Below are 12,543 nucleotides of genomic sequence, written 5' to 3'. Positions count from 1 at the left end.
TGTTCAAACTGGATTACAAGTACCAGCCTGTAAATCAGCACTCCATTTTGCTCTTAATTCCACTGCCCATTTCCTAATATATTTTTTAGGAATAAATAAACAGGATTTGACACAACATAAGAGTGTGATCCCACAAACCCTTATGTGAGTAGCTTGATTGCCCGCATCAGAACTACCTACGTGACTAAAGATAACAGGATCAGGAGCTTTAGACTATTTTGCACTGCACTTTCAATATATAATTCTCTCCCCTCCGACCTCCCTGGCCCAGTTCCCCTCTGTAAATGTTGTTTCACCTTCTCCAGTGAAAACAAACGTCTCAAATATCTACAGAATTGTGTATTTTCCATATACAGTTTAGTTACCAAGGTGCAGTGGGAAAAGATATAGGGATTCTGGCTTTAAAATTAATAAATTTAAATCCAACATTCTTCCCTTCCAGATGACGGATGCCAAAACACAAGAATGTAATTCAATTTAATCAATTATTAATTAGTTACAATTACATTTAAAACTGATAAAAGGAAATACTTTTTCCACGCAAGGCAGAATTCTGGAGCTCGATTGCTATAAGATATCCCTGAGGCCAAGGGCTTAGCAAGATTCAGAAAAGAATTAGACATTTATAAGGCTAATAAGAATATCCAGAGTAATTATAGTGAAGATTATAAAAGAAACAAGAGTTTTGGAAGGGATACAAACCCTCATGCTTCAGGGCATAAATCAACCTCTAACTAATTGGGGCAGGAGGAAATTTCCCCTCAGAGTAGGATACCCCATAATTGTGCACTGCAGGGTTTCTTGCAATTTCCTCTGAATCATCCAGTACTGGCCACTGTCAGAGATGGCATCCTGGCCTTGGTGGACTGTTGGTCTGATCCAGGGCAGAAGTTCTTTGTTGGCTAATCACAATTTCCCTCCCAGTTGGCCAAAGTGTATGTTTTATACCCAGCGATCAAGGTATAAGGAACAACTCTGTACACTGCATTCTGAAAACTGCTTAACACAGAGGTCAAAGGTTCTTCAACACTGAAGATACCTTGGTATGTGACTTGCTTAGCAAAGGCTCACACAATGCTTACAAAATGAAGGTTCTTCCCAGAGCTGGGTTCAAATCCTCATCCTCCTGCTTCTATTTTTGGATTGTCTTTTTTGCTTCTTGAGGAACAAATATCTCTCAGCTCCTTTAAGAAAGAAAAAGAACCCTGTTAGGGGGCTTATCGCATGAGCAGAGAGCAACAATACCCAAAGTCCAAAGGTGCAAACAATTCAATGTTTATTGGGGTGAACTTCCAGCAAGCATGATTCCAGTTTCCTTCCTTATTGTCCCCCTTCCCAGCTCTGACACCACAGAGCCCTACACCTGTGTCCCTGTTCCCATTCCTGCCCTTAGCTAAACATGAATCCAATTTCCCCACCCCCATTCCCTGTTCCCATTCCCCCCCTCACTTCCTGATTGACTGCAGACTATATAGTATTCCTTTTCTTTTTTCAGTAAAACTTGAGTTCTGCTTAGCTATACCTTAACCAATCATTTTACTGAAATTTAACTAACCAATCCTAACATATTGTAACATGATTATTTAACCAATTATATCCCACCACCTTAATTAGTTTACACCCGGCAAAATTAATTATACAGCAGACAGAAACAAGCAGAGTACCAGACAGAGACCATGCAAATAAACAATAGCAAAGTGATAGTTTCAGAGTAGCAGCCATGTTAGTCTGTATTCGCAAAAAAGAAAAGGAGGACTTGTGGCACCTTAGAGACTAACAAATTTATTTGAGCATAAGCTTTCATGAGCTACAGCTACAGCAAAGTGGGAACCATAATGACAAAACAACACAGAAGTGAGGATTTCACATCCCAGCTATTGATCAGTGAGTTCTTGCCAGCCAGGATGCTATCACACTAAGTTTCCTTTTACATCTTCTAGGCACTTCCCTTTCTCTGGAGGCGATGGGCATTATCAGGACAGGATTGTATTGCTAACAGCCCAATAGCACCTGATTTCAATGGGACTAGTTTGGAATGAGAGGATCCGACCAGTCGCTTCCCAACTTAGGGCTGCCTCTGCTGCTTAGCCAAAGGCCTGAGCCTAAGCACAGGGCCTCAGACGGTCACAGTGAGAGCAGGCCCTTACACCGGCAGACAGTGATTCTGATTCTTTCTTTTATACCTCTAGAACTAGCCAAGTGATAAGAATACACCTAAATTCTTAGCATATAGGCCTTTACAGACAGGACTGAATATCTATATCCTAACATTCCACCCCCTTTTCTTTTTCTTTTGGGATCCTCCTGCCCAGGTATCCCTGGAAAAGCATAGGACATATGGCGACACATTTCCTGATAGGGCCAGGCATCAAGATGGAAGGTGTTGATATTCCATTTGTCCCACTGCCCCTTGTGTAGTATAGTGCCCTGCACCTTCTCTCGTACGTCACACCTATTCCAATTAGTGTTCCAGACTTCCCATTATAGTGGGCCCAAGTAGGTTGGGTCTGAGTTGTCTAGTACACTGTAGAGTTTGGAGGGCTTACTACATTACTTATAAGTTATCTTCATATGCAATGTAATACAAGTACAGTTAACAATACAAAATCCACAGCAACACCGAGTCCTGACCACTGCAGTATAGTCCAACATCCGAGACACCCCCAAAACACTGCCTTTTGACGGGGTCAAGATTGTGGGTGTCCAGTTGCTGGCAGTTGCAACAAGCTGCCCCTACAGGTTTTGCTTGCTTTTGTCCATATCATAAGTCCATTGAATGTTCACAGAGAAATGGGATATTGTCCAAACCAGCTTGACCACTTGGTATGGAATCCTGGCCGTATGCTCTGGTTTGATTATTCACAGCAATAAGATTCACAGATCCATTTGTGCACCAAAGTCCAGATAGCACCGTATAGATGGGTGTAGTTTGGTTATGGGCTGGTGTAATTGTGCCCCAGTCATATGTACATTCCCAGCAAAACACCTTATACACAGTACACCCAATTGTCCACCCCTTACGTAGGCCATTGATTCTGCTCCTCCAGAGTCATAGGAGAGGGGCACATCCAAACATCTTCTGTTGATTTACACTATTTTACACACCCCTCCATTGATTCCCAGTGAGCTCCTCCCCTTCTCATTATTTCCATAGGGCTTGTGGGGATCACCTTAGTTGCCATTCCATTTCCAGGTACCACGGTAGCTATTACTCAGGTGCTGGCCTCCTAGTTGGGCATTTTGTATTCCCATACACATCTCCCCCCCCAAGGTCAGCCTTTTGAAGCCATCCCCCACCCACATCATGAGATTTTCTGTTCATTAAAACACAACAATCCTAGCAACAAGACAAACACCACAGACAAACACAAAACACAGGTATTGTGGGTTATTTTTATGCTGGTGCCAGCTTTCTTGTAGAGTGTCTGAAAAACAAAAGAAACAATTTCCACCCCTCTGGTGGGGACAGATTATTGCTTAATAATAATAATATCATTTTCTTTTACAAATTTCCTTGCTAATTGCAGGAAAAACAGAAGAATTACCTCCAGGCTGTCCTTATTTTGTTCTATAGTCAGGCTAGTGAATTACCCCACTCACTGGTCATTTATGAAATTCATGAGGTGGCATACCTCAGTTTCCCCTCTTGAACAACAGACCATGTTTGCAATAAGAAAAGGAGTACTTGTGGCACCTTAGAGACTAACAAATTTATTTGAGCATAATTTATTTGAGCATGTTAGTCTCTAAGGTGCAACAAGTACTCCTTTTCTTTTTGCGAATACAGACTAACACAGCTGCTACTCTGAAACCTGTCTTTACCTTGAGACTGTTCAAAGAGGCAGTAAAACATTTGTCTCCATGGATGCCCATGGATCTTTTACTCCAAAAATTCCAGTGGAATACAGCAGACCTCTGTCATACTTTGTCCAAAATAACCAAAAACATCTCACATAAGTATCCAAAGTACCCTCCATTAAAACTTCAGAAAAACAAAAGTATGGAAAGGCAGGGGGAGAGGTGGAAAGAAACCAATTAAGCCTGTCAGGTCAGTTTAAAGTATAGGCTACCAGCAGCAAATTAAGTAAACCGAGAAAAAGAAGGAAAAGAAGAAAAGGACATAGCTAGCTTTGAGCCAAGAGTAGGTTCCCTGGGTTGAAACAGTTGGGAACCCTTATCCCCAGGTTCTCATCCTGGCTTTGGGAGAAGAGAGGGAGTTGTTACCTGCTCCTGCAAACCCTGCCATTTTTCACTTTGAAACTTTTTTTTTCTTCCCCTTCTTTCTCTCCACTCCCCCAGGACCAAGTCCCAGCTCCTGTCTCTAAAGGTGGTCTGTTAACTCTGCTTTTGACTTTAAACCCTATTGTGCCAAATCATCTTTAATGACCCCTAACTAATTTACAACCCTCCAGCAGCCCTTGCTGAAGCAGCACCAAACTTGAAAGATTACTGGCAGCTTTCCATAATGCTGCCCTTACTTCAAACCTCTCACAAGCAGACTGAAGTGCCTCCTTCCCCTGGAAGGCATTCAGTCTCCATGGGCAGGGACCTTCTTCCACTACCCATATACCAAGGAGGGTGAGCTCCTCAGCCACCTCCCATCCCTCTGGGTCCCCTAACACTTCCTCCTTTTCCTTTTTAATCTCATCCCAAGTTGACCCCTGCACCTGATATGGACCCTGGTTCTTCCTTATCCATTTATCCAAAAAATCCTTTACCCTGGCTTGTCAGAACCCGCAACTACCATCACGAGAGTTTGCGATACCCCCTCCAAGCAGCTGGGCGGACTGTTGGGGAGGGGGACTTACAGGCTGCCACTCACCTGTCCGATGCGATCTATATCCTAACACCCCCACCAAAAATAGCTCAAATTTGGCTGAATCCTATGGACAAAAGATGAATTTATTTGCTCTTCTGAATGTAAAAAATACTGCCTTACTAGTTAGCACTAGAAAGAAAAAGACATGCTGTACCATTGTGCAGCAGTGGAATGGAATTTCCTTTCATTGCTAAGGTGAGAGCAGTGATAGATATCGCAACCCCACACAATGGGTTTGGGAACCATCGTGTCTTAAATTTATGTATCACTGTAGGCCGGGTATTGTATGCAACTCCGGGGGGAGGGTTACCAACAACTCCTCCAGGAACCAAAAACAGTGGGGGATGATAAAAGTGAATCACGTAGGTTGTAAACGTCCCCTGGGGCTTCCATATACTGGTTCAGACAGGGTTTTCCAGAGGCCAACAGCCAAAGATCTAGCAAACGACCAGGACCTTCTGTTCAAGGAGGCCCCAACCTTTGCAGAAGAATTGGAAAGACTTTGGCCCATTAGGGCCCCATAACACTGATAGGCATCTCCTTGTAGGGTTAGTGTGTGTTTACATCTGTTTATTGTTTATTATATGTTTTCTCTGTAATGCTTTTGCCTCGCAAATAAAGATGCTTGCTTAGAAGAGCTGTAACTGCTTGTAGCTTGCCCAGTACTGAACTTGTAATTGCTGGCAAGACACTGTTCATAGCCCTCGGAGACAGCAAAGCACAGGGCTGGCTGGTAGGCAGACTGGCTTGCTGGGAATACCACAGTATAAGGCCGGGAGTTGTGCAGACTTAAAATCCCAGCTCAGAAGAGAGCAGGACAAGGGTCCCTGCCCAGAGACAGGTGATAGCTGAGACCCAACTGGGCATTCTTAGAGTGGACTATGGAGTGTGGGGGGGGGGATACAGGTGTAGTTACCCTGAAACTGTGACAAGAGTGCATAACCTTCTCTATGCTGCGTCTTACTCCAAACCTGGCGATTTCCCATCCACTGATTGTAACTATAGCCCAAGGCTGCTGGAAAATCACTAGAAGGCTTCTAGTAAAATTCTGAATCGGATAATCCATCTCCTCTCTGCTCAGTCCTGGGCAACCCAGGCTTCCTGGCTACATACCACACCAAAGCCCTTGAAAACTGGCCAGAACGGGGCCTCACTAAGACACTGCAAGTTTTCCTTTGGTGCTATTGAACTGCTGCGATAGAAACACCAGGCATCCAAAATTCCCTCTTATCATCTTCAGATAGATCACCGCACTCTTACTCTTAACCTGGGCCCAGGTTGCCCCTCCAGTGTGAAAAGCCATGGGTCAGGGGACATTTTCTGAGGAAATCTCCATGATGATTCCCCTGGGAAAACCAGTGGGGTCTGCCCCCAAACCAGGGGAATTTATAGGAGTCCCACTCTGGGGTAGGCCACTGGCAGGATGGCACCATTAGAGTTATCCCTGCTCTCTCCTCCCAGTCAACTTGGATTCCACCCCCTCCCCAAGAGAGGATCCAGGCCTGTACAGAGAACCCTCCACAGAGCCAGGGGGATGCAGGGCAGAGGACGGTGCCTCCAGTATTTAAATTAAATGGCTACTGGGGATCTGATTTCTTTGCTGGTCTCTAGTTAGGTGTCCCCAGCAAACCAGTTATTCCATCTTTATTTTTGTCTTAGGCCTGGTCTACACTTAAAAATTAGAGCAACCTAGCTACGTCATGCAGAGCTGTGAACAATTCCTTGCCCTGAGTGGTGTACTTCGGTCAGCCTCACCCCCGGTGTAGACGTGACTAGGTGAAGGGAAGAATCCTTCCATCAACATAGCTGCCACCTCTCAGCGAGATGGTTTAACTACATAGACAGAAAAACCCTTTTCCATCGATGTGGGAAGCATCAATACTAAGGCCCTACAACGGCACCACTTCAGCAGCTCTCATGTAGACAGGTCCTCAGACAGCTATTCATAAATGTCAGTGACTGTGACTTTGAAACTTCACACTCCCCCAAATTTACAACTCAGCAGCAACCTCCTAAGGGCAACCGGTCCCACTTCACTAATCAACCTGTCCTCAATAAGAATATCCAGCTCTTATCTAGCGCTTTGCATCAGTAGCTCTCAAAGGAGGCCAGTAGCATCATCCCCATTTTACAGATGGGGAAACTGAGGCACAGAGAGGGGAAATGACTTGCCCAAGGTCACCCAGAAGGCCAGTGGCACAGCCAGGAATAAACCCCAGCTCATTAGGAATTAATAAAGCCGGGATTGCTTTCTATCCCCAAAACAACAGACACTGAAATAAAAATGCATTTCAGAAGGGTTAACCATGGCCGGTCGTGGTGGTGGGGGTGCTGGTGGAACAGGATTAGCCTGACATCCTGCACTCATGTAGACACTGTACATACAGCATTATTGAAATATTCAAAGCTGGTTGAATGGTGCAGTTCTGTCCTACTAAATCCTCAGAGCTCCATCTCAAGTAAATGCAACATTCATCCCACACTAATGAATACTGGTGGATTGCTTCAATATGCATTTATCACATCACATCTGAGCTAAGGATTAGACACTGACATAGAGACTAGGAACAACAGGAGTTACATAAATTGGGGTACATTTGTATAAAGAGTACAAAACTTTCCTGTTTTAGGGTTTAAGCCAACCACTACCTGCTGGAAGTTATGGACACCCTTCCTCTATGGCAGGTTATTCTGTAATTGTCCAGTAGGGGACTTTGATACCTTCTTCCGAAGTGTCTGGTACTGACCAATGTTGGAGACAGGAGATTAGAGTAGCTCACTGGTCTGATCCACCATGGAAATTCTCACAAGTAAGCTCACTGCAGAACATTGACACAAGGCTATCCTCTGCCTCCATCCGCCGCATCATACCTTGCTTCATACCCAGGGTTTCAGTGGGACTGCTCGTTTACGGGCACCAAGGTTGGGTCCCAAAGGCTCAGGCTGCATTTGGTGCATGCCATTGGCTGCTGAACAAAGGCAGAGGTTGAGCCCAGTGTGAAGGTACTCGCCACGAGATGGTTCTCTTGTTCCTTTACTGGTTTTCTCGTAGGCCCAGGGCACCATATCTAATACTCTTCAGCTGAACTTCACCATCATGGAGACCACGTGCTCAGCGTCAGACAAAGCCCCTGTGGAGCAATGCGCCTTCAAAGAGAATGGGGTAAGGAACAGCTCTGGGGGTGGAGATATTGCTATGTTCTCTTGTTTAGCGCACCTCTGCCGTGATGGGCAACAAACTCTACTGAGTCCCTGAGGCTACAGTGGACACCTGACAGGCTTTTACTGCCTTTGGCTTTACATTGTGATGTTATGCACTATAATGATCCAATGAATCATCACAGAACCTGTTGAGCCAGATTCACTGCTGTAAATGAAGCTGCAGGTTTCTTTTGCTTGTTCCAGCAATGAATATAGTCCCGTGAACAGGGGTGCTGGAACTATTTGAATAGTGGGGGTGCTGACAGCCATTGACCCAAACTGTGTAACCCCTGTATATAATGGAAACCACTTCAAACCAGGGGGAGTGGCAACCTCCCCCAGCACCCCTAGTTCTTGCACCTATGCCAGTGTCATACTCACAACTCAGAAAGATCTGTTCTCAGCTTCACAGCAGGGGGGCAATTTATGCTGAAGATCAGGGAAAAAATGTCTGGCACAGTGTTTAGGCTGGGACCCAAGACAAAAGATGGAAGCCCCGGAACTAGAGATTCTGAAAACAGGGCAGGATAGAGGATTAAAAAGTTCCTGGAGAGAACAAATGACAGGGAAATGGACCGAGTGATGTACTGGTTCTCTGCCACCTCTGCCCTCTGGGATATATGTGTGTTTGTTTCAGGTGAAGGGAGGGATGCAGATTCCCAAGGGTTCGGCAAACAATTTCACAGCCAGAATTTCAAAACCAGCCTTTCGTTTTGGGCGTCTCCATTTGTGGGGTGCTCAGCTTCAGGCATGTAGACACCCAAAGTTAGGCACCTGCCATTCATTGTTAAGCCCATAACTAAGCATTTGACTTTCAGAGGTGGTGAGCGCCTAGTTAAAGCCCCAGTCGAAGTCAATATGAGCTATGGGTGCTCTGCACCTCTGGGGGAAAGAAAGCACAACACAGTTCCTAACTTCCCTGAATGTCTTCAGCAGTCCCCAGACTGACTGAATATCAGAACAAAGGGAAGGAGCCAGGGAAGATCAAATAGAAACATATGAAAGAAGTCAGTAAGTAATGCCAGCTGCTGACCGGATTTCACCTCATACGACAGCGGCTGCATGGTCTAGTGGACAAGGCAGTGACACAGGGTGACCAGATAGAAAGTGTGAAAAATTGGATGGGGGTGGGGGGTAATAGGTGCCAATATAAGAAAAAGCCCCAAATTATCAGGACTGTCCCTATAATATCAGGACATATGGTCACCCCACAGTGACAAGACACAGATTCAGTGACTTAGTGCGACAGGAGGGGTGAGGTCTGATCCATATGTGCCTCAACAGATGCTTCCAGATGTGAGCAGTAGAGTGGTTTCCATCAGGAGAGAAGATGAGGGTGGTTTTTCTGCTAAACGGATCTGTTTTGAGTTATTGCACCATGTGCTACAAGCCGAAAGAAGCACCATTCTTTTTCTTTCCGCTTTTCACACAAGAACCAGTCAAACAGATGAGCAGAAACAAGACCCTCCTCTCCTCCCATGGAACATGCCCCCCCTCCCCCATCTAAGAGCAGGCATCCAGGAAACTGTAGATCTGATCTCAGCCCACCTGTGGAAGTCAGGTACGTCAACACTACAGCCGGGAGGTGCCATCGCGGCACATACTCCAGCCGGCTTGGCTTGAGCTAGATCAAAGCGAGCTCGAATAACTGCAGCAGCCAGGCTGGCACTGGCTAGCGGCTCCCGTGTAAACCCGGGGTCCCCAGCAGGGTGCACTCAAGTGATGTCTGCACTTACAACACTACAGTGGCACTGCTGAAGGGCTGCCCCTGAGCTGCTGCAGTGCTTCAGTGTGGACAGCAGTGATGGGCAGGGTTCTCCTGTTGCTGTCGAGAATCCACTGCCACAGCTAGGTCGAGGGAAGAATTCTTGCACAGAGGGCCCTGCACAGAGGGCTAGGTGGGCATAACTGCATCTCTCAGGGATGTGATGTTACCCCGAGAGACGAAGCTACGCTACTGTAAATTTGCAGTGGAGACCAGCCCTCAGATTCCCCTAGATCTACCTAGATCAAAGTGAGCTGGGGTATCCCTATGTGAGCTGCAGCCACACCTCCTCAACTGCCGTTTAGACAGACTCTACACTTTTGTCTCCTCCTCTCCCTCCCTTGCAGCTGGTCAGAGACTGCTCAGGACACTTCTCCACCCAGGAAGCATGCCCTGTCCTTGCAATCACCTGTGACATCGCCCCTCCACAGGTGAGCTGTCTAACCAGATGATTCAGGGGGTGAGGGAGGGGAGAACTTATACTTTGAACGAGTGGGGCTGGGGCAGCATCTCCCCAGGGTGAAAATGCCACTGGGGCATCTCCTTCTGCTTTAGGTACATTCAGCTGAAAACACACCTCTGCCAAACAGAGTGAGGAGTCAAATCCTCCCCCTACCTGGGACCAAGACAACCCAGGGAAGGTGGATGTCCGAGATGGCTCTTTGTTGCTGCACGGCCAGGTCTAACAAAATGAGTGTGTGGGTTTCAGCAGAAGATGCCTTTAACCTCACACTACAGACATTAGGCCCCATGTTGGCTTCCCGGTCTCCCCATGATAGGATCTGCCTTAGCTGGGATGGCCCAACCCTCAGTCCAAGCCGTATAGCCTCATCCAGATATCAAGTGAAGTCCATGACAGTCTTTCCATTAAAAGAAAAGGAGTACTTGTGGCACCTTAGAGACTAACAAATTTATTAGAGCATAAGCTTTCGTGAGCTACAGCTCACTTCATCGGATGCATTGGATGAAGTGAGCTGTAGCTCATGAAAGCTTATGCTCTAATAAATTTGTTAGTCTCTAAGGTGCCACAAGTACTCCTTTTCTTTTTGCGAATACAGACTAACACGGCTGCTACTCTGAAACCAGTCTTTCCATTGAATTCAATGAGCTTTGTTTCAGGCCTGGAGAGAAAGTAGCACTTGATTTAGATCCCCATAACGTTTCCCCAGAATATCAACCCTCCAGCTGGGAATCCCGGTTCCTCCCCAGCACAGACCCCATTAGTGTGCTGTCATCCAGCAGGCAAGAGAGCTTTCCTCCTGAAAGCAAGCCCTTTCCCCAAGTGCCCAGCAAGAGCCCCAGCTGCTATGGCAGTCGCTTCTCCCGGGACGTAGAATTCCAGCCATCCCTTCCTGGCCATTCCCAGCTCCTCTTGGTCTAGCTCCAGTCTCAAACTCAGCTCCCCAGGGCTGTACAAAGCATGTTAGAATAGGCCTCTCCCCTCGCCCCCCAAACCACCCCTCAGAGATTTGGCAAGGTGCAGATGATGAAGTTGAACACCATTAGAAGCCAGGTAGGTCTCCGTGGAGATGCTAACATATTTCTTTTCCCCCCATACAGCCCGTTCGCGTCACCAGGTGGTGGCCCCTTGTGCGCTTAGGTGCAAAAATCATCGGTCATGGCATTTCCTTTTTCCGCTCGAAGAATTAATCCAGAGATCGAGGAGGGGAATGCAAGCTTGGCAGACCTGCCTGTGAGCCACGCTGGAAGCTTATCAGGAATCAAGGCACAAGTCGGAACCGCCTCAGGGATCGCATTTTTCCTCGGGGCCTACCTACCCCCTTAGTCCAATTGCATCTGCTAGGTCTTCTCTGTAAATAAATGGCTGTTTGCAGACCCAAATGATTGTGCATGTTTCCCTTCAGCCCTCGCCTTTCCACGCTGCCGGGAGAAGGGGCAGGAATCAATCGCCCGCCTGTGCTTGCAGGCAGTGAAAAGCCCCCATTAGGCACTGAGCTGCCCCTCTTCCCCGGCCAATTGCCAGGGAGGGACAGAAGCCCAGTGCATGGCTTTAGCATCTGGACTTCAAGTCCAGCAGGGAGCTGAGTCACTGCGCTAAGCCCAGCATGCGGGCAGAGCTAATGTAAGAGGCCCGTGCCTTGGACTCACCCAGCTTAGTGACATGGACCTTGGGCACCTCTTGCTTCCAACACTGCAGTTCCAATGGTGCAACCAGCCACGCCAGGGCCCACAAAGTTATGGGGGCCCAACCAGGGTCTGATTTCAAATGCAGGAGTCCCACGCTGGAGATCTCTGGAGATTGCACCCCTGACTGGGTGGATAGGACCCAGGCATCTGGAAGCCTGAAGGTGTAATCAGATCATAGATAGATAGAACCCAGGCGTCCGTGATCCGGGGTGGGGGAAGGCTCTCTGTGCTGGGGCTGCAGGGGGCTGCTGGCCATGGAGTGCTCCTGGATCTAGCCCACATGTGTTCCTGCCACTACCAGCAGTTAAGCCACAATGCTTCGCAATGGAGAGAGGCCCTGGAGGAGAGCAGGACCTGCCGGCCACGCAGGGCAAATGGGGTGGCTAAGATGGGGGGGGGGGTCTGTTTGGAGTGGCTCCAGGCATGAGCAGCCAGCAAGGACAGATGGGGAAGCCATGGTGGCATTGCAGCACTGGGAACATGTGGGGGCCACAGCAGGCAGAGACAGGGGACACAGGCCCCCCTAGAGATGAAACACAAGGTAAAAGCACCCACCCCTTTGTATGGGGTGGGGGTGGAATGGGGGGGGAGCTAGATTGGAGCTGGAGGG

At 47.4% G+C, this 12,543-nt stretch overlaps 1 protein-coding gene across 1 annotated transcript in view; it reads left to right on the top strand.

The window, feature by feature from the left end:
* The window catches only part of LOC119851888 (cathelicidin-related peptide Oh-Cath-like), a 141,310-nt gene extending 129,860 nt beyond the window's left edge, over positions 1-11,450 (top strand). The window contains exons 3-4 of the mRNA XM_043509783.1: positions 10,133-10,216; positions 11,346-11,450. Of these exons, the coding sequence (XP_043365718.1) occupies positions 10,133-10,216; positions 11,346-11,435 (174 nt within the window). The 3' untranslated portion in view covers positions 11,436-11,450. The remainder of the gene's footprint in view (positions 1-10,132; positions 10,217-11,345) is intronic.
* Positions 11,451-12,543: the final 1,093 nt, after the last annotated feature.

The sequence above is a fragment of the Dermochelys coriacea genome, chromosome 2, assembly GCF_009764565.3.
Source record: "Dermochelys coriacea isolate rDerCor1 chromosome 2, rDerCor1.pri.v4, whole genome shotgun sequence".
Lineage (NCBI taxonomy): Eukaryota > Metazoa > Chordata > Testudines > Dermochelyidae > Dermochelys > Dermochelys coriacea.
The sequence above is the reverse complement of the archived record's forward strand: the minus strand, read 5'-3'. Positions and strand labels throughout refer to the sequence as shown.